Genomic DNA, 25,197 nt, shown 5'->3' with positions numbered 1-25,197 from the left:
AAGGCAGAGGCTGCCCATCAAGAGATTTTCTGGAACTTTTCCCAGTACCATCCAGCAGCATTATTTGATCAATTTACTTAATGGGAAAGTAAGAGAGGATTACTGGACAGTGAGTAAAACTTCTCTTCTGAGATAATACAGTGCACTTAATGACAAACTGTATGCATGGCTTTGTCAAAAGTTTTTAAAATTTCACTACGTGCTGAAGTGTGCTCAACTTCTCCCATTATACTGCATTATAATTCTGTTTCATCAGACTGATTAACAACTTTAACTCAAAGTGGGTAACTTAAAACCACTTGCAAGCACTGCTTTCAAGCAAATCGAATTTATACTTGTCAAAAGAAAGTGCTCAAGCCAAGTGTTTAAAAGCAATACAATTTAGTGAGTATGTTCACAACTGCACTGACATGAAAGACCAATAAAAAACAGATGTTATTCATTTAAACTTTTATTCTTCTATCTCCACTTTTTCTATGCTAGAAGTCTTCAACATCATGCAACTCTTACTCTCTTGCCTCCATCTCACACTCCAACAGTTGTTTACTAATCTTAGCCCAGAGCTGATGAATATTCCCAGAGCTTGCACTCACATGCTCTGAAGCTGGACAGTCACCTTGAAGTCTAGAGAATGGATCAACTACAAACACACTGAGACAAGATGCTTAAAGATTTTTTTAATTCATTTATTACCTGTGCACAAGAGAAGTAACTACCAATAGAAACTCAAAAGCTATACAGTATTTTTACTTGGTGGTTAAAAGTAATTAGAGTATCATATGACCATGAATGAAAATAATGTCTCCAATTACAAATCAGAATATGTTAGAATCTCAGTGGAACAAGCCAAAAAGCCTTAGAAGCAATTCCAGAGCACAAGGCTCTGCACTGTTTAATTTGCACAATGACAAAAGTAATTTACAGTTAATCTTTGTGAATACTGAGATAATGTTATAATGCAAGTTTCTGTACAGTTAACTGTAAAGAGACAACCAGAACAGTAATTCTAGTATATTTTAACTGAACTTGCTTAAGCATTTTTTCTGAAATGGTTACCAAAGATCCTGGAAGATTCTACACCAAATCCAAGTCCTATGACTTTTTTTCCTGTGTTCTTTTTTTGGTGTTTGTGGGGGTTTTGTTGGTTTTTATTTTTTTCCCATTACTTATAATCTCATTCTATTGTAAGGTGTAAATCTCTAGAAATGAGCTGTCTGCATTGTATATATTGTGTTTATACAATTTAAAGCAAAAGATGGTACATTACTCAAGTGGTATAAATCTTCCAGCATTTTGCTAGTCAAGAAAAACAACATGCCAAAATCACAATGAGCAGTATTGGTACCCACAGCTTCAATTAATTTGTTTCCTTTTTTAATTTGTAATCTACATAAATTACTACTAAAGGATACTGTTTAGGTAGTAAATACATTGGCCATTTGTAGGTCAGACAAAACTTGTTCATCCAACTGTGAAAGCTGATATTGTTTCAAAAAAAAATCACAAATAATGCAGAACAAAATAACTGACGCATTCAAGAAAGTGAAGACGCATTGATTCCCACTGTTTGAAGAAAACTACTGCACTCCACCTTCAAATGCATCAGGCTGGTTTTAGTTATAACAAGACAATCCCAAGAGTCAGAATGAAATAAAGCAATTTGAAAGATTTAAGAGCTGTTATCAAAAATAAATTACATTTTTTAAAGTTAAAAGAAACACTGCTATGAAGGCTGAGAGCCAAGCAGCCTTTCAATAGCTGCATTGATGTCTCCTCCTGTTGCTATTAGTGCTTGTAAATTTGCTTCGCGGTTCAGAAAGCCCATTGCACTCAGCTGTTCCAGTTGTTGCTGAAATCGAACTTCTGGGTTTTGTAACTGCTAAGAAAAAAATTTCGAACTATAAAAGTGTAATACGCATATAGCAAAATACAGAAGTTAAATGTAGTTTTTTTCTGCACCGCTTTGTCTTTCCTAATTTTTGACTATACCTTTTTCAATTTCCAAAAAATATATACTGACAAATTCAATTAGCAATTGAATAATTTTTTTAACAAGTCAGCACCTTCAAATCTAAAGAGTAACTACACTTATATAACATTCCCAAATAACTGCAGGAAAAACTGATTGTTTGATAAAAGAGGATTAAAACTAAATTGGGTAAATTTACGTCCCATGATCCATTTCTTAAAGATATACATATATGTATTTTTTTAAAAATGAAACAGAGTTCAGCCTAGTAATGTGGAACAGCAAAGAGTATGATGTTGCTGTCACCAATATTGACCATCACAGGCCTTATTTTTCCTTGTCATAGAAATCCTCTCTTTTGTAACACTCCAAGTATTTGTTGACTAAAATCACCAAAATCTTAATTGTTAGAAAGCTTGAGGCTAAGGCAGCTGTGCTTTGAAAAATTCTGCTTACACAAACTTATGGAAAAAATATGCATTATTTAAATGGTATGACCTTCAGAGGCATTCTTTTAATCAGAACAATAACATGCTGGGACATTACTTTTTAAAATCAATGACTCAATTTAGATTGGTACACAAAACTTGTGCAGCTACTGCTAATTTCGCTGTTGTTCTAATTCAGCAGTTTCACACATCAAGAAATTACCACCTGTATTTAAAATCTGCATATGGTTACAAACCAGTACAGTGAAGATGTAACCTGAAATTTAAGAACTGCCCCCCAACCTGCTTCCCACAAACAAAACTAAACAAAATGTTGACCCAGTAGGGTAAGATTTGACAGCATAAGTGAAAACATACAAGAATATGGTTTGCTACAGTAACACCCATGAACGCTCTCAAGTGGTTAGATAACAAGAGAAAAAAATCTGTCAGATCAGCAAAACTGAACTAACTCACGCCATGGCAAATGAAGAGGGAAAAAGCAGGACTGCCCTTTCCACCAGGAGTGCTGTTTCACACAACACTCCTAGAAGTTGTGTCTCCTCACCACCCTACTACTACTGGAAGTTGCTACCTCTGCTTGACTTCTGGAGCTCTCTGGAAACCTTTAATCCCACTCAGTATGTTAACAAAATGCACTGCAATCTGGAACTGCAGGATATTAGAGTACGAATTCAGGCTGCAAATAGGCAGAGAGTGGCTATTCCAAAGAGGGGGACAGAGATTTAGTTACAGCTAAAGAGTGACAGCAATACAGGCAAAGAGCACAGAGGTAACAGTGTTCAATATGCTTAAGCTTTACTCTTGCGTGAACCTGCACTACGCTTATCAGTCAAACGTATCACCTTGATCTGCCGCAATCTGTACAAGCATTTCTGAAACTCCAGGGCATGAAGATGAGTATATAAAAATCAACCAACACTTTTACTCAAATTTGGTGGTTTTTCAGTATTTACTTACACAGCTGCAACAGCACTTTTAAGCCTCCTCTGCTGCCCTTTGACCAGAAGCATCCGGGGACCCTCCCTTCAATTACCAGCCTCCTTTCCAGTGGTTTACAACAAAAAAAGTAAAGCAAAAAGTCAAAACATCTAAAATATAGTGACATACTTTACCTGAGCATTTGCACCAGCAAGTGCCTGCAACATCTGGTGGACAAACTGCTGGTGACCAGGTTCAGCAGCTCCTGAAGCTGGACTTGTATTTTCAGTTGAAGCAGAACTAGGTACAGTGGACTCTGTAGGAGCTCCACTGCTTCCCAATCCACCTAAACCAGGATTAAATCTGTATAAATTACAGAAAAAGAAATACACCACTTGAATAATAAATACTAGCTTGTCTCTTCTCATTTATTTAATTACTAGGTACAAATTCCGTCAAAGAGTACTTTATTTAAATTGTCATCCTCTAAGAGAAAGACCAGAGTTATCACTGTTTAGAAGTACACAGCAGGCAAAAATGTGACAGATTCCAAAACAAGTGTAGTTAAACTAAAAAGAGGCAGGAAGAGGAGTGTTTAATAAAAACTTCATGAATCTCTAAATGTAAAACGAATGAACAATACAACAGAAAAGCTCCTGTCTAAATCAATTCTTACCCTGGTATAAGCCCCGGTGCTTCTGTTGCTAATGTCTGCAAGCCCTGCTGAATCTGTAGCAGAGCCTGCATTGCTCTAGGGTTTGACATAGCTGATAATGTGTCCGGATTCTGCATCTAAGAAAAGGAGAGAAACTCTTAATCATATGCAGATGTTCCAAGTTAATTTTTATCATTAGATCTCTTATAGAATCTGACACAATTTCAGAACTTGTTTTTCAATTTTGTAGTTGAATATTTATGGAAAATCCTTTAGATATCTTTTCTTCTGTGAGAAAACTTCCATAGAAAGTAATCAATGAACTCTCTAGATGTGGATAAAGCCTTTCAAATGACAAGTACACAAGGAGTAGTATTTTTCATTACAGACCTCAATCTTTCAAAGCCATATGTCTGTATTAGTAAAACATTATTCTAGAATTAGTATCCTATTATCAATTATCATACTACTGGTAAGCAACAATGCTCAATGTGATGAAACTTGCCCAACAGATATCTAAGAAAAACTAATAAATTTCTTTTTCCTAGCTAATTTTAGATCACAGCAGTTTGGTCATGACTATTTGTACACATCTTCTCATATGCAGTGCCTTCACAACCTGAAATGTAAAAAAATACATTGCAAAGTATACAAGCAAGTAGATGTATAACATTCAAGGATTCTCACTCTACTGTGACTTCAATTAAAAATTTGCTTTCACATCAACTAATGATTTAAAAGGCAAATCCTTTTTCATTTCTGAACTGAAGCACCCAAAACCCTGACTATTTTAGATACAAACTCAAAACTAGTGGCTTAAGCTTACTTCTGCTAAGAGATGGAACAGATGAGTGAAAAATAAGTTTCAGATACAAATGACACAGTTTTGGTAGCCAGACCTACTTCAAATAGCATACAGGCTTATTAATCTTAGCACCCTTCCCGTGGCAAGTAGACCAAATTACTTTTGCTGGAAAAACCCTTTTGATTCACATAGAAATCACAGATTAAGCTGCCTATGGTGCAGAGCAGAATTGGAGAATAGGACATGAAGAACTCTGCTCTGGAGTATGGATGCCTAAGGAGACTTCAGCACACAAGTTACTACTCTCCATTCATCTCTTGGATTTTTATCTTCCTGATAGTCAAAGAATAACTAAATATATAGATGGCAAAGGTTACTTAAATTTTAAAAAGGAAATGATTTTGGGTTCTCCAATGAAAACTGCTGCAACTAGTTTACTGTCTGATATTTGAAGCTGTCTTACAGAAATGGTGGCCCAACTATTCTCAGAGCACTTAGGTGACCTGGATCTTATCTATTAATGTTATTAACTCCAGTAGCAGCAATTCTTTCCTAGTTCTGCTGGGCAACTGCCCTTCATTGCAAAAGACGACTTCCATTATGAAGACTCTATGGTTTCTGTGTCCCAATCCCATGATATAAACACCAGTAGATAAGCAAGGAAGTACAAGTTGCAATATTATCAACATTCTGAAAATATCCAGGTATTTCTTGACTTTACCTCACCTGCTAATGTTGTTAGTCACCTGACCTTACACAGTGAATACAACACAGAACTAGCTGATAAACTCCACAGTGATACTGACAGGACATACCCACATGAAACAGAAATTATTCTTACTGTACATTCATTAATTACCATTTATTCACATATTTCAAAACATACATGTGGTACTAGCTCCTCAGATACTACTGATTATCACAAAGCGGTGGCATTATAAAACACCACACCCATTTATGTGGTTGAAACAATATAAACAGTACCTTCTAAACACTGAACTTGCTACTATAATTCAAGTATGTGCTAATTATTTTACTTATAAAACCTCCTGTGTGCAGTCAGATCTTGGCAATGTACATTTACACTGATCTGCAAGGACTGCCTAATGATGGCATTCATGCAGTGGATTTTGATTCCTAGAAAAATCATGCTTGCTCCTATTTATGGAACACAGTACTGCTACACACTGTGTCAACTAGTATCAAGCAGATACCTGGGCTGCAAGCACAATGTTAAGAAGACAATCTTTACGGGTAAAAAATGTCAGAAACCACTTCTTTTGAATTAGCTAATGACTTTGGTCTTTCAATGTGTGCCATAAGACCTCTTTTCCAAATATATAAGGCAGGTTTGAAGAAAGTAAAGCATAGTGAAACTAATTAGTAGTGGGAAAAGTACTAATCCTTTTAATTTGTGAAAGAAATCTTGTCACAAACAGGTGTTCTCTGGCTCGTGTGTAGTAAGAATAATTATTCCATCTAAGCAAAAAAGCAAGAGCAAATCTAAGTACTTGTTCTATCTAACTGCAGACAACAGTCAGTTTTTTGAAAGGGATGGAGACATTAAGCAAGAATATTATTAGAGGACAATCTGACTTAGTTTCTAAAGCTAATAAGAACATATTGCAAAATCTAGCTATCAGCCAAAGCGAAGACAGGCACCAGTTTACTAAAAATATTGCTTACTGACTTCCAGACAATTAATAACGGCTAGTATTTCATCTTACTTGCTGAAGGAAAGTTGGAAGTTGTTGTCTCATTTGTTCCTGAAGTTGAGGATTTCCAACAAATAAAGGATTATTCAACATCATCTGTAGGACAAAAATATTTAACTTCAAAGATCAAGCAGTAAAATCCACAGGAGGTTTTACAGCAACTACTGACATGGTAATAGTCAATGAAAATAACTTCAGATTCATGAATAGTAATCATCTACTTCTCCTTTGGCCAAAACTTTTTGGAGGTGTTTTGCTTTATTTTGGTGTTGCTTGGTTGCAGTTTTTTATCTTTTAAGTAAATGAATTTCCAGATACAAATGAGGTAGGCTTGCCAATTGTTACAAGAAAATCCTTTTCTGCTCAGCCTCAACAACACATCTAAGTAATAGCTCCCTGTAAACACTCCTTGAAGTCAAGGATATTTCCAAGTGAGTATCTAATAGAGAAAATGTTTTTTCAATCTCAGTTCAGGATTTGACTTTTGATACTACTGTTTAAGTAAAATTTGAAAGCACTTCTACAATACCATTCATAAAACAGCATCTCCATGTTTAGAGGGAGCACAGGTCACAGAAGTGAAGTTAAAAACAGAGTAATATCTAGATATGGCACCAAGTCCCCTCCCTTCACTTCTTCGAAGTTATTGGGGGTATTTATTTACCGATAGATCCACCTTAATTTACCAAAGCATTTGTTTTGTCCTTTTCTTATGCTGGGTCACAAGTTCAGGGCTATACAGAATGTACATAGCCTTACAAGTTATTTTAGAAGCATGTCAGGCATGATGCAAAATTACAAATTGAAGAAACTCACTGTGACAAACTGTTAAATGTAAGTATGTAATAATTTCAGTGAGTTAGAGATTAACATTAAAAACAGGGTAATTCACTGCACATAGCTGTAGAGCTATTTGAGTTTTGTGTTTTGGTTTTTTTTTACTGCAATACACACAATAAATACGTCACTACACCAAATGCAATTTACCTGTACTGCAAGATCAGGATTCTGGCTTAATGATTGCATCATGCTTCTCATGTAGGGTGCAGACAACATATTCTGCATAAGTTGTGGGTTTTCTGTTATCTGCTGCAATAAGCTCTGCATTCCTGGTGTGTTGAACATACCAGCTTAAAAAAAGTAAAAAGCCACTTTAGTAAACATCCTGACTACCACCAGATATCTAAAACCAGGATACAACCATCTGCTTTTTATGTGTTTTAGACCCTGAAATATATCTTACTGTTCTTCTGCTTACACAGACACATCTACCCTATCCAAGCAGTTCCATTACGTATCCACATTATTAGCTGTTTTCACATTTGCCTTGAAATAGAAAAAAAACACAGTTCATCTAGAGGTTCTCTACTTTTGCTATTTTAAGACAACTTAAATTTAAACAGTGTTTAAGTAACACTATTATAGCCCTAAATTATTTTTCATATTTTTTTCTACAGAGAACTTTGATACTAGTAAAATGTTCTACAAAAGTAAATAGCAATAAAAACTTTGAATCAAAAACTCTCTTTCTAATGAAAGAATCATTTCAGCAAGCTTCAAAGTACATGCAAATATATACAATTGCAGTAACAAACACACCTCCTAGTCCAGGCCCCAAATTCGGTCCAGTTGAGCTCTGTCCTGTAGTGCCAGAAGTGCTATTTTCAGCATTACTACTGCCACTGCTCTCACCACTAGTGCTGGTATTTGTTGTGGAAGTCTGTGAGTTGGATTGAGAAGCCCATGGATTTGGCAGAGGATCTCTATTTTCTGTACGAGATGGCTGACTGTCCCCTCCTGTTGATGCATTGCTTACTAAAGAAGCAAATGGGTTACCTCCAAACTACAGAGAGAGGAAAGCAAACATATCATCGCCAAGTTACCTTTCCAAATGAATCATAAAGATAAATGTTTACAGGTCTTAATCAGTTATACTCATGATTCTACAGTAACTAAAGGTAAATATTGTGAAAAGACACTAATATTGAGAGATACTACGACATCCAAAAAAATTAAATCACATTTCTAAGTAGTGTTGCTACTACACGGTATTTTTATCACAGTAAGATGGTATCTTGTATACTGGTTTCCAACTTCAAAGCTTTTTATTCTTCTCATCTTCAGTTCGAAGTTACTAAACACACCCTTAAAAAGACTTTACTGCACCTCCAAATTTTAAGGCAAAGAATTAAAGGAATTAAAAATTAAGTAATACAGAAATATATTAACTTTAAAATAGCTTCTCAATCACACAAAGTGATATCTATACTTCTTCAGGCTTAGAAGAATACAGGATTCTTAAAGTTCTTTCCTCTCAAGAATAAAAGGCTACATAAAAACTTCCGAGTTTCAAGAAATGTTTTGGCAAGTACACATTTGGAAATTTACATTACTTACATGCTTTTATTTAAAAAAAGAAATATTCACTTTTGGTGTCATTTGTAATCTTTTCTCACCTGTTCCTGTGCTGCATTCAGTATTGGCTCCTGAATATCTGTGTACATGCGTCGCAAGGCATTGTATCCCCCTGGTATACTTTCAAGGTTGCTCAAGGCCCGATCCTGGTTTCGCATCATTTCCTGCATCATTGCAGGGTTTCTAGCAAGTTCTAGTGTCTAGAGAAGTGGAACGTTTAATCTGTATTAATAAGAAATCCATTCTAAAGTGAAAACGTCAGCATTCGGCAATATCTCAGTTATCCCAGTCTAACCCGGTTTGAAATTATGATCAAAGCTGAATCAAGCCTAAGTGTGAGTCAACACAATTCAGTGTTTAGCCAGCATTCTACCACAACAGACTGGGTCAGGAAGACTGGTTAAACATAAGAAAACCCCCAAATGAACTACTCTTTTCTTCCTTCATCTTTTCCGCACAATATATTCATCATTTCTAGCACCATTACAGCAGGCAACCTATAGTATGAACTTTAAAATAAATACACACAATTTAAAAAGCATCTAGTTATCTATTTGGGTTTTGATACATTCTGCAACACAACATATCTTATGTATCATCTAATTTTAAAAGCATTTAGAAGTGAGATAAAATGAGAATTATTTTTGCTAAATTCATTGGCTAGACAACAGGCTTTAAGTGCAGACAGGCATATCCAATTCTAGCCTCAGAAGACATGACTATACAGTCTTCAATGTCTTTCAAAACTATGTTGCACGTTTTCTGAATTATCAGTCTATTCTGAACAATAACAAGTAGAAAAATAAACATTAGTTGTCTATGGCAACCTTTTATGGATTTTGAATAAGCTTAAACACTTCAAGAATGTTCACACACTCCACTAAGCATGTTCAATTCCTGCTCTGTTGTTTATAGTTACAGTATAATCAAAGGTCATAAACAGATCTTTCTACATACCTGTCTCATTATATCTGGATTATTCAGCATGTGACTGATTTCTGGATTTCTCTGTATCAGTTGCTGCATTTGAGGGTTAGCCATAATTAACTGCCTCATCAGGTCAGGATTTGAAAGCATGCTCTGAACAAATGGATTTTCCATTATCTGAACCATCATTTCTGGGTTGGACATAAGTTGCCGTTGCATCTGACTTTGCAACTCCGAAAAGTTTGAAGTATTTAAGCCCAGGCTACTCAGACCTGCCAAACCTCCAAGGCCACCTTTAAGAGAATGAAAAAAATATAATTGAACTTCCAGTTTCTAGTATACTTCCAAACACATCCAGGTCCTTTCTAAATACAAAATATTTGAACATATCCCACACTTCAAAAAAATGAAAATGAATGGAAAGTCCCATCTTTGCAAGGCTGTTAAGGAGTCACCCACTAGGAGTTTGCTTCTTTAAATAACAAAAATCTAAGAAACTGTATCTTAAATATAACTTGCTACAATTCTAATAGCTTTTCTTCTCACTTTCCACAGCCAGGATACAAGAGATGTTTGGGGCTTTAGGTCCAGGTCTCACCCCCTCAGCAACACTTACCAACTGCATTTGTAAAAATCATTTATCTGTCTCCTCTTGGTTAGTCTAAAACCAAGAGAGAACTCCAAATACAAGTCATACTCCCTATTCTAATTAAAAGCAGAGTTTCTCTTGGCAGTAATACTCCAAGAGCTAATTATGTTTTGAATTGCTCTCCTTTGCTGAGTCCAAATAAAAAATTTCAGGTACTAGTCAGACTGAGGAACCATTTAAACCTAAACAATCAATTCCTTACTATAGTTGGCTTTTCCAATCTGCCTTTACCCCACTCTGCAAATGCAAAAGAAGTGAAAAAGAATGAAACAAACCCCCGACTGCAATTATGAAAATACGTTATTATTTTAAGTCAATAGACTGCAGCCTCTTTATTCATAAAAGCGAAGACTCATAATACTATCAGACTTGGAACCTGAGAAACACTTAATTGTAAGATTAGCAGCAATTTTATTGTTTCTGTTGCAGATCTTTGCTTCGTGTTACAGGTCCAACTTCTATGATTCATCAATTCTCAGATAACAGGAATTCAGATGCACGTTTAAGGAGCACAAGGACACTGGAAGGAGTTTCATTATCCAGAGTGCCAAAATATAACATCAGTAGCGCCTTACTACTGAAGGTGAAAGGTGCAAGTCTGAAGTTTGTCGTGAAACAGTGGCACAGTTTGCCCAGAGAGGTGGTGGGTGCCCCATCCCTGGAAACATTCAAGGTCAGATTGAATGGGGCTCTGAACAATCTGATCTAGTTAAATATGTCCCTGTTCACTGCAAGGGGGTTAGACTACATGACCTTTAAAGGTCCCTTCCAACCCAAACTATTCTGTGATTCTGTATAAAATTAAGGAAACAACTTTCCTCTGGTAACTTACACATCAGAAACCTTCTACAACCAATTAGAAACATACGTGTAATCAGTTTCTTGGCTGGTGTGTTTGGAGGGTTTTTTTAAGTTCTGTCTATAATAGAATAAAGCTTCAGGGACAATTACCTGAATCCAAGAGAAGACACCCACAATGCTACCTAACCAAAATTCTTACCCAAGCCAAAAGGGTTACTATTTGTTGAAGTTGGTGTTGAAGTACTAGTGCTTGACATTGATGTGGTAGCAGCACTCCCAGTGGTGTTTGCCTGTTGAGCTGGGTGGTCTTGTGATCTAAAAAAGCAATTTTAAAACCTGTGAGTTTAAAAAGTTATTTTAAATAATGCCATTTAACATAGGAATAGTATTATATTTGAGAATCTTAAATTACATTTTGATTCTTTCTCAAAAACCGGTTATCCGCAGGTGGCTTTCTGAAACAAATCTTTCTCAGACACGTGCAATTTTTCAGAACAGTAGTTTCAAATATTAAAAATACAGATGGCTACCACTGCAGCCATTACCATTTTCTCATCCTATCCTGGGATGTCTGCCAATGAATTGTTTCCTCTGTCCTTATCTTGCTTTAAGGATCCATGCTTTACGCCACTATACTCAAATACTACCGATTACCTGCCTGCGCCTTGAAGAAATAAAGCCCAACAAATTTAATGTGGCATTTGTTTCACACCACATCTTTAACTGGAAGCTTTACTGAATGTGAAATTCAGTTATTGTTGCATTTCACTAGATATAAGACTCAATAACCTTTAAGACTTCAAGAACAGGCTACAAATGTAGTTACATAAAGCTAAGGCCAGCAGAATGTAGAGCAGGCACTAAAGGCTGCCCATATTATATACTCACCACACCTTTCTACTGCAGGCATAAACACAGGTGTTGCCATGTAGCAAAAGAGATCAAGGAACTGAGCTTGAATAAAGCCAGTTTGACCTCTCTGTTCAAAAAGAAAAGAGGCTAGTTTGAAATCCAAATCAGCTCTCTAGTCTAGTTCAACAATCAACCTAATAAATGCCTGTATTTGCAGTATTACAGCATAAAATAACTTGTAAAACTATTAATTCAGACTTCACACAGATTTGAAAATTTGACAGTACTCCAGACTTCATACTTCAGTTCATCTCGGAGTATCTTTCTGCTATAACAAAATTCTGTGCTTGTTCCACTCAAGAGAAGATCAGAAAAAAGAAACCCCAGCCATACCAAAAAAACCCATGCTTGAGAGATGGCTCAGATGCAGAGGTTTTCTAAGAGTTCTCTAACTCCATTAACAGCAACTGCAAACACAAGTACCATTGGCCAAGGAGCTGTAACTTGAATGAGGAAGATTATAGACTGTATATTGACTGTGAATCTCCTGTTAGAGATATTTGGTTTTCTTCAGTCTAGAAAACACATAAATCTCTTCTCCATAAGCAAAAGAAGAATAATAAGAATAAAATCCTATTTGTATTTTCAACTGAGAAACTGTTTTGAGAAGCAACTATACCTCTTCATGTAACAAACATGAAAGGTTCTCAAAAGCATGACAGAAAAGTAGATGAAACTGAAACTTGCAGTTCATATTTCTTCCATGGAAACTGGGGTATACACTCTGAAGATAATGGTTTGAGTGAGTGTCAAACCTGTCAGCTTCAAGTCTTTGAGTGAGACTCCTGTAAAGTGCACATCATCTTTTATATCCACTTTGCCATTATGATTCCTCCTGTTGCTTGTGAACAAATTATGTGTTGACCTGGAACTCTATTCAGAAATCCAGTGCATCTTCACTGCCCATTGCTAATCACTCACTGCTACTCTGACACCACATAAGCCAGGTTAGGAGACTACACTGAAAGTTTGTATCATTCTGGAAAATGTAGCACAGTTAAAAATCACCTCTTTTTCAACAAGGATTGGTTGGAATATATGAAGATTCCTATTTGAAAGTTACACACCTAATATTCTTTAGAAGGGAAAAGATCATGTTCAGATTCAGTTTTGGAAAAGAACCCTTGTCTGTTTAGACATATGGCAGCAACAGTAACTGCAACAGTCAACAGACAAGTAAATGGCATAATGTAAAGTGGTTGGGAACAAATCAATCTTGATACTCATGGCCAAAAATCAGCACTTGCCAGGCCACACCAGCATGGTCTAAATCTTGTCTTTCAGGACAAGCATAAAATTCAGGTATTTCAGCAAGAAGAATATTAAGATGTTTCAGGATAACATTATACTTTCGCAGAGGTGATTTTCACTGTGCTGACATTTCTCTCTAGCAGGTTTTAGGAGCATATTTTTACTTTACTCAAGCAAAGCTAGTGGGTGAAAATACTAATGCCTCATTTGAAGACAGCATAGGCACATGTAGATTTTGTTTGTACTTCCTTGTCCAAGACATGATTAAAACATTCTGCAGATAGTAGTAATACATTCTTCTAAAATTATGCAAAAAAGTAGGAGAGAGTGAAGAGATAGATTGCCATGCTGATAGGACAGATCCAGGGACACCACAAATTCCCCAAAAGCCACAAATGTGGCATTGTTCATAGGTGCTCCTTTGCCCAGAGGCCAAGTCCAAGAAGGTACCAGAGACTGGCACTGGTATTTCAGTATGTATAGCTATTGTAGCTCCAACCTCTGAACCCACTGAAGACTGCACAATCAAAAACATCCTGTTAACACTACTCATGGAGCCTCTCTGCCACACTCAAAAAAAGCAACAAAAAACCAGCAACAGTAGAACAGTAGTTCAGATAAACAAGGTACAGAATTGCAGTATTAACTAATATTGTATACAGGTTTGGCATGGAGGCTTGTATCAGCCTAAATTTCAGGCAGAGAAGGCACAGGACAGGGAAGGGAGACCCCTGAGAGTGCAAACAAGTGTTTAGACTCCAGAACAGAGAAGATAATCCTTCCGGGATGTGAACATGGAATTGAAGATAATTTCAGAAGGCACCTACATTTAATGCTAATGCAAGTGTTTATATTTCATGTTAATGTTACTAGCAAGCCTTTGTGACTTGGTGTGGCCTGGAAAGGGAAAGCTGTTCTGTTCTCTTTTTCTGTTCTCTCCTATGTTCCATTCACTTTCCTTCAACATCTGACATTTTCCTGTAAGAGGAGATCCTCATCACAAACAGGAAAGACGTAAGTAGAACAGGAGCAAGAACACTTTCAGTGTAGATAGTGAACATGCTATTGACTAAGCAAGCTACATTTGAGGGATCTATTCCTCTACTTGTTGAAAGGATTTTTGGGCACTTCACAGGATGCGCAGATGACACAACTCAACTGATACAACTTTCTCACCATCATTCTAAAGATACCTCAAGAAGCCCAAATCTCAAGTCTGTTCAGCCAGAGAAATTCATTGCACTAAAGCAGTTGTTAAAAAATTTCTTTCCTCATTTTACCAAAACAGTGAGTCTTTACTCACTGTGTTAGTAAAACAAGGAAAGAAAATTCACTGCAGAGGAAAGAAAAGGAAGAGGAGAGTAGAGGGGAAGGGAGGTGGAGGGGCAGACAAGAGAGGAGAAAAAAGCTTTTCTGAAGCTTTTCATGCATGAAAAGAAAACCTACACAACATGAATCTACAGAGTAAGAGCTAAATATCTAAGAACTATGGAGCCAAAACACTGCCAGCACTAAACCCAAGAAGTTAAATAACAAACAAACAAAAAAAAAGGCAGGAGATGCGTATTTAGAATTTGAATCCAATTAAAATACAAGATAAACCAAAGAAAAGAGCACTGTACTTTCAGACAGTTATTCTGCATCGGTTATAACTAAGGAGCTGATTAAAGTGACTTGGTCAAATCTAGGCTTGCCCTACAGAAAGCTATTAAGACTTTGCAGTATTTTTACTTCTTAGAAGTAAAACTGACCACTCATCATTAAGGTTACCTGTTTTGTGTTTTGATAACCAGGTGAACAGTGAGTCCATCATGAATTCCGTGCTGAGTCAAAGTATCTTGATCTTTTAAAATTTTTCCAGCAAATATCAACACAAGCTGATCAGTGTGGGACTTGAAACGCTTAGAGATTTCTTCCTTGAACTAAACAAAAAAATTAGTTCAATTAGTGCAATTAAATACTGAACTGTAATTTTTTAAAAAATTTAAGAACAAGCTATTTTTTACATTTGCTGTATTACCTCACCTGCACTGCACAAACTAGAAATACTTTATTAAGTTTTCTAAACCTATTTTTTTCAGAGAAAGATAGGAAATATTTCTTTTTCATACAAAAAAAGAACATGAGAAGAACACATCTAGATCACTAGTTATATAACTAGTGATAACAAAAATCTTATTTCTCTTAAAGACTACTGCAGGTTCAATCAGGCACACATTCATGAAAACAAATACATACTATTATATAAACTACTGAAACACATACATATATATGCACATGGTCAAGTACATATACATAATTACATACTAGCAAGTACACACTAATATATATACATACACACACACCACTGAAGCCATCCACTGCTGAAAGGCTGAGGATACAATGTCACAAGTAGGATAAATCTGTCTAGACTTTTGCTGGAAATGAGTATCCTTGTTTCTTGGACATCTTTTTGCTGCCTTCTTTCCATGTGTCAAAACCAGCATTCCTTCCCACAGAAGCAAAAGTTACACCTTAGGTAGCTCTGCTTCCTCATTCAACATATGACACAGCTATATAAAATGCAGCATAAATTGCAAGCCAGGGCATGGTGAATAGCTACATTTTTCAGTTCACTAAGACATTATTCCCCCATTGAAACAACTGAACACAGAAGCCCACTCTATACCTTCTTGCCTTCCTATTCAATAATAACCAAGTTCTGCTTTGAATGAGTTCTAATTGAAATTTATTCTTCTCTGGAAAAACACTCTCATCAAAACCAAAAAATTCACGAAACTTGAAAAGGAATATATCCAAGAAAAGTGCTAAGGACTAACTTCATTATAAGAATGCCAGATAAATGTATGCAACAAGACTAGTCTGCAGGTTAAGTAATTTTAAAACAATTCCAGGTAGTTAGAAAGTCTTTCAGAAGCTCACCCTGTTTAAAATTTTAAAATTAAGTTGACCATAGTACTTCAAAAAACATCTCCAACATCCTACAGAATTCTCATTCCATATAGGAAAATATAATATTAATCTTGCAACTAGTTATTAATAATTGCATTTTATAATAGGCAGGACTAAAATAGTAAAATACCACTGTATTATGCTTTCAAGGTGAGTCACTAATTGAAATATTTTATAGCATAGGAAGAGAAAAATAAACAGAGTTAAAAAAAAAAAAGAGAGAGTCCAAGAGACAATATACATTAAAAGACTCTGTGTTTGTGCAGGAGATTGCCCTTGGTTAGTTAAAAGTCTACACTGAGTTAGTTCCGGTTCTTGAAGAAATCACTTTTAAGTCAGCCTTAAGATTTATAAGTATTCCAGAAAAGTCACTTAGTCCATTCCTTTGCCAAATGGATTACTTATCTGAATTATTTCTATCAAGTTTATCTAGTCTGTTCTCTGAGGTCCCCAGCAACATTTTTCCAAGAAACTTATTTCACTATCCTATTTCTTTACTGTCCTTTCCACAATGGACAACACAAACAGATTGTTGTTTCCCTTTAAAAAAGGGATTCCGGTAAGCCTAATCTTTCCTTGAGGGAAATCATTCTAATCATTCCCATCACCCTTTGGACTTTTCAAAACCAATTACTCTGTTAAGAAAAAGTGAGAAATCCATGTGGGAAAATATTCATGCTGACTTATTTAATAGCTATAAAGTCTAGACATTTTGTAGAATCCCAGAAGGCCTAGCGTGCATGTCTTCAACACCAACAGTCAGATGGCTGTGGAGCTAACCAAGGATTGTTGGTAACAAGAGACAAGAATTGTAGGTAACAACCAAGGATTTTGGTTGTTGGAAAGAACAGGATGTGACTGGAGAAGGGGGCCATACAGAGGTAGAGGGACACTTTTCCAGGGCAAACATCCTTGTTGTGGCTCCTGTAGATAAGCACAACACAGTGCAGGAATGAGGCTGAGAAGTGGGCATGGACTGTAGGGCGAACCAAGACCAACAAGACACCCAAAGCCCTATGACCCATTTCCAGAAAGGTCTAGAAGAAAGGACTGCACATGATAACAAATTTCCATACAAAGTGAGAAACTTATCTCCGAGGCAAGGAAAGCCTTTCTATAAAAAGGTATCCCCACGAAGCCCAGGCACATCTGAGCCCTCAGGACCCTGGACTCCCTCTCAACTGGATCAATGCTGGATCACCAATCCAATGCAGGATTGGTGATCTCTTTTTCTCTCTTTCTTTCTTATTTTCTTTTTTCCTTTCTTTCTTTCCTTCTCTCTTCCATCTTACCCCTTCATTCAAAACCCGCTGCAACGTGCTCATAGTAGGGACTTAACATACTAGTGCCAGGTATGTAATTTACAAAGAAAACTTCCCAAGGTCTTGTGGAGCCTCTGGCTTTTGTCATTCCTTTCTGTGACATCTCACTCTTTAAGTGGAAGGAAGTATCTATGAATCTTGAGTGCTCACTTCTCACTTCCACCTTAAGGGTGGAATATCACACCTTTTTCTGCTGTTCAGGCAGTTGCATCCTATTCTGCATTCTCCTAGTTAATTATTGTTAATACACATTCCAAACCAACATAAAACCAGTAGAAATATTTACAATTTGGTACAAAGCTAAAGCATAAGAATAGAAGACTACCATACAGTGACAAATCAAAGAGTAATGTCATTTACCCAAACTCACCATCATATTTTCCACAATATGTTGTAACAGTGAGGTCCACAACTTAATTCTCATCAGAAAGTTGATATCGTAGTATATAAACAATATTCATGGAATCACAGAATATCTCAAGTTGGAAGGGAACTATAAAGATCATCAAGTCCAACTCCCTGCTCTTTGCAGGACTACCTAAAACTAAACCACATGACTGAGAGCACTGTCCATAAGCTCCTTGAACTCTCACAGGTCTGGTGCCACGCACTTAGTGCCAGCACTTTCCAAGGGACCCTGTTCCAGGGACCGACAACCCTCCCAGCAAGGAATCTTTTCCTGAAGTCCAATCTGAACCTGCCACAGCTTCATTCCACTTCCTTGTGTCCTACTGCTGCGCACAAGAGAGATCAGCTGCTCCCCCTCTGGTGCCCCACCCCAAGGAAGCTGCCATGCAAAACCAACGCTACAGTAAGACAGGAGTGCAACCGTGAACGTACCAGGACCCACAAAACAACCTTTATGACAACATACATGCATTATTCAAGTGCACACTAGATTTCTTTCCAGTCACAATAATAAAACTGCAGAGATTAATAAGCCAGTTTTGACTGGGACATATTTACATAAAAAGCCTACTCAAGATGCAGTGGAAATATTAGGTCTCTTCTAGATTCACTTTCATTTGCCACAACTTTGGAACCTCTGAAATGACAGGACATAAGCAGCCCATAAAGGGAAAAGTGCAGCAGTGCATAGTAGTGGAAAGGGCTCAGGACTCATGTTCTAGCCAGTTCTTTCTATTCCTTCCAGGGATCCTTCAGCAAGCCACTCCATTTCTCCAAGCTCTGACTTAGGAAAAATGGTTAGCTATACTTCTCTTCCCCATAAAAGCACCTGGTAATCTACTCCCTCCCTGTTTCCTGTGTACCTGCTCACTGGCAAAGCAAGCAAACTGTCAACTCCTTGATTTAGATTAAGCACTATCCTGGTTCTGGCCAGGAAAGGGTTAATTTTTGCAGTAGCCAGGAGGAGGCATTGCCAGAACCCACTGGTTATTCTATAGCACTTCAAGTCACTGCCTGCAGCAGAGAAAAGGGACTCTTCTGGGGAGAAGAGGTTGCTTCTGGTGGAGAAAATACGGTGGAAGAAGCCATCTGGTATTGTTTGTTACTGGGGTACTTTTTCCCCATGTGAATCATTCCTTTTCTTGTACCCTCTGTCATTGGTATTGTTGCCGTCACTATTCATTTTATCTCATTGCTGTTTCCAGTAGATTGTTTGTATCTCAACCTGTGATCTTCACCTTTTGTGCCTCCAATTCTCCTCTTCAGCTCCACACAGTGGGGAGAGAGAGGGGAAAACAGAGAAGCAAGAGAGAGCAGCATGTGGTTCGGAGAGTCTCGGTGGGGGCACTGAACTGGGGAGAACCATTCCTAAACCATGACAGCACTACTTAGCAAGAGCCAAAACGTTGATGTGTTATCAACATTATCCTTGTACTTAATCCAAAACACACAGCACCATACCAGCTACTAAGAAAATTAACTATCTCAGTCAAAATCAGGACACCATGTCACCATATATTCCAAATTCTTAATATTTTGCCCTAACTTTACTCCCAGACAGGGACCTTTTTACAGAGCCAAGGTTTATTGTCTCTAAGTCGAAACGTTGCCTGGCTCTAAAAATTTTAACATGACACCTCTACCACAGCTAATTATTTATTAAGGTTTTCTGTGCTGTTGGCAATTTTGAACTGTGTAAAAGACCATCTTTAAAAACTCTGTGATAATGCTGACTGAAGGTGATGGATTTTAGCAAAACAAACTCACGGGAGGAATGCAGGCCCTATGTGACATGGATAAAGTTTAAAAAAAATAATCAGAAGAAATACATGAATATTATGGTGTTACTTTTATGCAGATAAGTATCTACACACAAAACACTTCATAGTATTACTTAAATAGGTTTTCTTATTTTACTGTATCTGCCAGTTATTTATCAGAAAACATTTGCTGAGTACTATGGTCGGATAACTGATACCTTTGAGTTACATCTAACTAAGCCAACTGTCAGGAAAGTCATTATACATTTACTTCTGAAGGTTTTCTTCAATCAAATGGCAACCTACCATCACTCTCAAACAATTTTAATTAAGTTTCCAAAATCAGAAAAAAAAAAAAAACAGCTTAAGAAATATGAACCAGAGTATATTGCAAGGCAGACTCCATAAAGACTCCCATGGATGCGTTACAATGCACTGAGACTTCAGATGATGGAAAACCTAATGCTAAACAATTCAGGCACTCTAGTGCCTTGACTGTCAAGAGAAAGCTAAATCACAATCCTGGAAAAGAAGAATAAGTTGGATTCCAATATATACCTTCAACCTCCTTTGTTTGCACCATTCAGTAACCCCTGGATTACAGAAAAACAGAAAACCAGAACTGGATTAGGTTAAGAAAATTGAAATTAAACTGTTCTTTTAAAGTAAAACATTACATAAAATATTAAAAGCATATGTAAGCCAGGAAAGATGTTCCACTACCAATTTACCCAATGTTCTGTTTAACATTTACACCTCTGTGATCTTGATAAAGCAGAACACTTTTTGGGATTGTAAGAACCAGGCATAAACATGAAACCCCGGATTTCTGAATTTAAAGTATCAACCATGAGCTGGACTCAAAGTATACAAGTTTATGAGATCTCTATTTGACAAATAGCAGAGTCTCTACACAATGTGTATATATTTATACATATAATTAATTCTGTGGGTCAGGTTTTTTATCTGTAATTTACTCTAGTACAGAAAGCAAGTTTGTGTTCACCTAGTTTTAAAAACATATTACGAGCTGTTAAATATGCTATTACTGAAAACTATACTTCACACTGAAGAGAAAGTCCATTAAATGTTTAAGTTAAATAAAAAAATGGAAAAAAACCCCAAACCTTCAAAAGAACCAAATCTGTTTTCTGTGGAAGTAAACTCAATTTCACTAAGTTTTCCAGATGGGCATTGCTATGAAATTTTCATGTAATCACAGGACTGACAACAATTCTCTGCAAGAACTGCAAGCTTCTGAAATTATTACTGCAGATTTACTATATCCACTCTTTGTTGGCCTAGAAGTTAATAATACACAGCTAGTCATGTTACCCTGTTGCAGAGTTGCGATGTTCACAGAATGCACCACTTGTAGTGCGCTACACACTGGTGGACAGTAACTCTGAACCAGTTACAATAAACTGCAAATGTCAACATGAGGCATTAAAAGAGCACCATGAAGCCTCGGAAAGCTTTAACTCTTCAAAACTACCTCCCTGTGTAAATAGTCTAAACGATGAAGGTAAAACTGTTTTCCATGTAACTGATTCCAACACCTCACCACTCAAACAATTCAAGCTGTTCACTAAGACAGGAAGGCTTAAGTTGTTCCTAACATGAGTGCACCTTTTCTTTGCCAAAACACATTAAATCAACTCTGCTAGGCAAGAATTGCAAAGATTGTATTGCCATGAACTCAGAAAATAAATGGAAATAAAAAAATTAGGACAAGAGACAGTCTTACTGAGCTGATACTCTAGTATCAATTCTGTCAGGGTCAGCTAAAGTCAACAGGTTTACAGGTATTCATCTTCAGCCAGCATGTAGTCATGAAGTCTTTACACTGAGCAAGATCAGTACCATACCCAGTCAAGAAAGCAAATATTTGGTCCTTGTCCTAATACTCAACCAAACTGTGCTCAGCAGAATCAAACAGGTTTCAAAGAAAAAAAGGCAGACACTTGCAATCAACTGACCTCCCAGAGCGGCTTTGTACTTGAAGGTCACTTTCCATTCCAACTTGCATACTCACTGTTCCAGCTGCACAAGATCAGCAATAACAAATCCTGAAGTCTTCTAATATAGGAAAAAATCTTGACAGAAAAGTTGCAGGCCTGATTTGCACTCATGGAACAACATAAAATATGATTTGTGCAGCCCTAAATTGGGCCCTGATGAACCAAAACATTTTCCTAGAAAATCCAGGTTACTGTTCTGGCAATATTCTGAAATGACTGCAGAGAAATAAACAAGTCAACTCACTAAGTCATAATATAAGCTACAGAAATATACAACTGAATGGGGTTTATTCTGCTAGGTTGTTTGGGTTTTTTGGTTTTTTTTTTTTAACAAGCTGCAAGTTACTGGCCCACTTATCTCAACCATACAAACAACTTGCTGATTCCAGATGCATTTGGACAGATGTTCAATTTGTCTGGTATTTGAGATTAACCTATTTTCAAGGTTGGCTCAAGAAACATCACATCTACTGTTGATGCCTATTACTATCAAAAGCTCATTTTTACAGTTTAAGAGAAACAGCCAACATTAGTCACACTATGGGGACAGTGCATTTTTTAGTGTTGTCACACTGCCTGGGACTTCACACAAATGGTCGACTCATTGGTGCAATCTTACTTCACAGGAACGAAGACATAAGTGCAGATCTAATCTTTAAACAGCAGCTCCAAGAGAGACAACACTCAGAGCTAAGATATCTGTGGACAACAAAGACATTTGATGTAGTGTGCTCTGTTAACTCCCTAAACTTGCATGGCTGCTTTCAGTAAAAATTCATGCTCTTGCTGGGTTGTACAATTATTTCAGTTTAAGACAATTGCTTACTTGAAAGCCTGGTAGCTCTACCAGTATTCACATCTGAAACAAATTTGTTAAAGTCAAATATATTCTGAAATTCACATCTTAAGTAAATCTGTTTATAACTCCTGAAGGATACAAACTAATTGCTAACTGCTTTTCAGGAAAAATGCAATCCTTGGGTTAGATTCAGCTTATGAATCTCTCTTTTGAAATACCCAAACAAAACAAAAGCCCCCAAACTGCAAAGACTTTTACAAAAACTGCATTGATGCTGCTCACAAATCTATGGAGAATAGAGAAGTGAAAAGCACCCCTTTCAGACTGAGATTGCTGGGAAAGCAGTGAACAACATTAAAAAGCAAACACAGTCATTTTACCTTTGGGAGAAATGCCTAGATTAAGCTTGCAGAGAGAGCAGCTGATAGCACACAATACTGCAGCTGCCAAAAGACCAGTTAAGACGAGAGCAGTCTCAACCCACTGGCAGCTGGAGAGAAGCCCTCAATGAAACTTGGGTCTGGGACACATATAGGCCAAATGCTGATGTTAAAAAAAAAAAAACAAAAACAAAACCAACCAAACAAAAAAGACTCCTGAATCTAAAAAAGATAAAAGGGTAAAAAAATTGAAAGAAATATCAGCATTTTCTCTCTTCACAGCAACTAGGTGGAGCAAGAGTCTAACAGGTTAGCCAAGGTGGTAACACTACATTTGATACTTGGGAACCTTCATTTTTTGTATCCTGCTCTGATAACCAGGCAGTGTCTTTCAGTTTATGCATAAGGAATGATTTCAAGTTCTGTATCTAGACACTAATGGCACTCTCACACAGGTAACCTTTTTTTGATGAGGTGTGCAGTACCAGCCAAGCTAAAAAAAAATGTGGAAAAACACAGACTTGCCACATTCGGAGACATTTCAGTGAGAAAAATGGGAAATCCTAAGGAAATTGCAGGAGGCTCTGAATCTAGCAACATTCACAAGCAGGAGACTCCTGTTTTTTACGTTTTGATTACACCTTTTCTATGATTTGTAGCTTTCTAATCTAAACAAATGAAGTTCTAGTCGACAGTTGCATGGCAAACCTTCAAAAAAACCAGAAGACTTGCAGGAAATAGTGATGATGAATCAGTAGGCGTTACTACTTCTGTTGAGACAGAGGCACTATGGGGCACTCACCTTCACAAAAATTGTAATAACTCAGTTATCTGACAATAGTGCCATGCTAAGTACCATATCCATAGCTAGTACATTTAAGTACAGCAGACTGCAAATTTTACAGAGTACAAGGATATGACTTCCTCAAAACGAAGGCCTATTTGCTGTTTTTAAAGGCAGTGTTAGACCAAAAGAACTACTGGAATTGCAGAGATGCTGGTGAATGTATATATTTTCTACAGTCATGCTAGTCAGCCAGTGAGAGAACTACTGCCAAACTGAGTCAGCTCGACAGGACAACTCACACTCAAGGAATGAGAAAAGAGAAGGCTTCGTGGTGACCTAATTGCAGCCTTGCAGTACCAGAAGGGAACTTACAGGAAAGATGGGGCAAGACTATTTACCAGAGCGTGTACTGGCAGGACAAGGGGGAATAACTTCAAACCGAAGGAGTGTAAGTTTAGATTACGTATCAGGAAGAAATTCTCTGCTGTGAGGGTGGAGAGGCACTGAAAGCTGTGGGCACCCCATCCCTGGAAGTGTTCAAGGCCAGGTTGGATGGGGCTCTGAGCAACCCGGTCTAGTGGAAGGTATCCCTGCCCACGGCAGGGGGGTTGGAACTGTATGATCTTCAAGGTCCCCTTCCAACCCAGGACAGTCTATAAAATCACAGACTCTCTGTAGTTCAACAGGGAGGAGAGAAGCCGGGAAGAAGGGACAAGGAGGAGTTTCTCCAGTGCCCCCGCGAGTCTCAGATGGCAGCGCTGCTCTCCTGGGCCAGGATCGGCCGTGGGGCTCGGCCGGTGCGGCCCGAGCGCGCAGGAGATGCTTCGTCACCGGGACGGGCCCTCGCCCCGCGCCGCCGCCGCCCCTCACCTGTCGGATGCTGCTGGTCTCGGATACGGCGAACTCCTCCTTTTCCTTGGGAGTCTTCACCGTGACTTTGATGATCCGCGGCTCGGTGGCACCGGCGGCGTCCCGGGTAGGGGAGCCTGGGGGGCCCCCCGCGGGATCTTCGGCTCTCTCCGACATGCCGCGGGCAGGGCAGGGTAGGGCACGGCACGGCACGGCACGGCACGGCACGGCACGGCACGGCACGGCACGGCACGGCAGAGCCTGGCCGAGGTTCCCAGCGGTTTCCGGCGGCTCCCGGCGGCTCCAGCGGAGCGCTCCCGCCGCGGCCCCCACACCGGAAACGGCCCGGCCGTCGCGCGCCGTGATGACGCAGCCCAACGGGGAAGTTACTAGAACGGGGAGGTGCCGCGCGCCCCCGCACCGCGCGTGCGCGCGCCCCAGGGCGGGGCG

At 38.0% G+C, this 25,197-nt stretch overlaps 1 protein-coding gene across 2 annotated transcripts; it reads right to left on the bottom strand.

Annotated features, from left to right (window-relative positions):
- Nucleotides 1-662: 662 nt before the first annotated feature.
- On the bottom strand, nucleotides 663-25,081 carry UBQLN1 (ubiquilin 1). 2 transcript variants are annotated; one of them, XM_051801444.1, is made up of 11 exons: nucleotides 24,769-25,081; nucleotides 15,240-15,391; nucleotides 11,506-11,621; nucleotides 9,887-10,149; nucleotides 8,971-9,129; nucleotides 8,114-8,357; nucleotides 7,502-7,644; nucleotides 6,527-6,610; nucleotides 4,016-4,131; nucleotides 3,534-3,702; nucleotides 663-1,879 (listed from the first exon to the last, which is right to left on the bottom strand). In XM_051801444.1, the coding sequence occupies exons 1-11, from the start codon at nucleotides 24,922-24,924 to the stop codon at nucleotides 1,724-1,726; spliced, it is 1,758 nt and encodes a 585-aa protein (XP_051657404.1). In that variant the 5' UTR covers nucleotides 24,925-25,081; the 3' UTR covers nucleotides 663-1,723. The 2 variants fall into 2 exon arrangements, with proteins under 2 accessions (XP_051657404.1, XP_051657405.1); XM_051801445.1 differs by having other exon boundaries at nucleotides 663-1,876.
- Nucleotides 25,082-25,197: the final 116 nt, after the last annotated feature.

Source organism: Manacus candei, unplaced genomic scaffold (assembly GCF_025592945.1).
Source record: "Manacus candei isolate 608988 ecotype Guabito, Panama unplaced genomic scaffold, ASM2559294v1 h1tg000051l, whole genome shotgun sequence".
Lineage (NCBI taxonomy): Eukaryota > Metazoa > Chordata > Aves > Passeriformes > Pipridae > Manacus > Manacus candei.
This window is presented reverse-complemented; position numbering and strand designations above follow the sequence as displayed.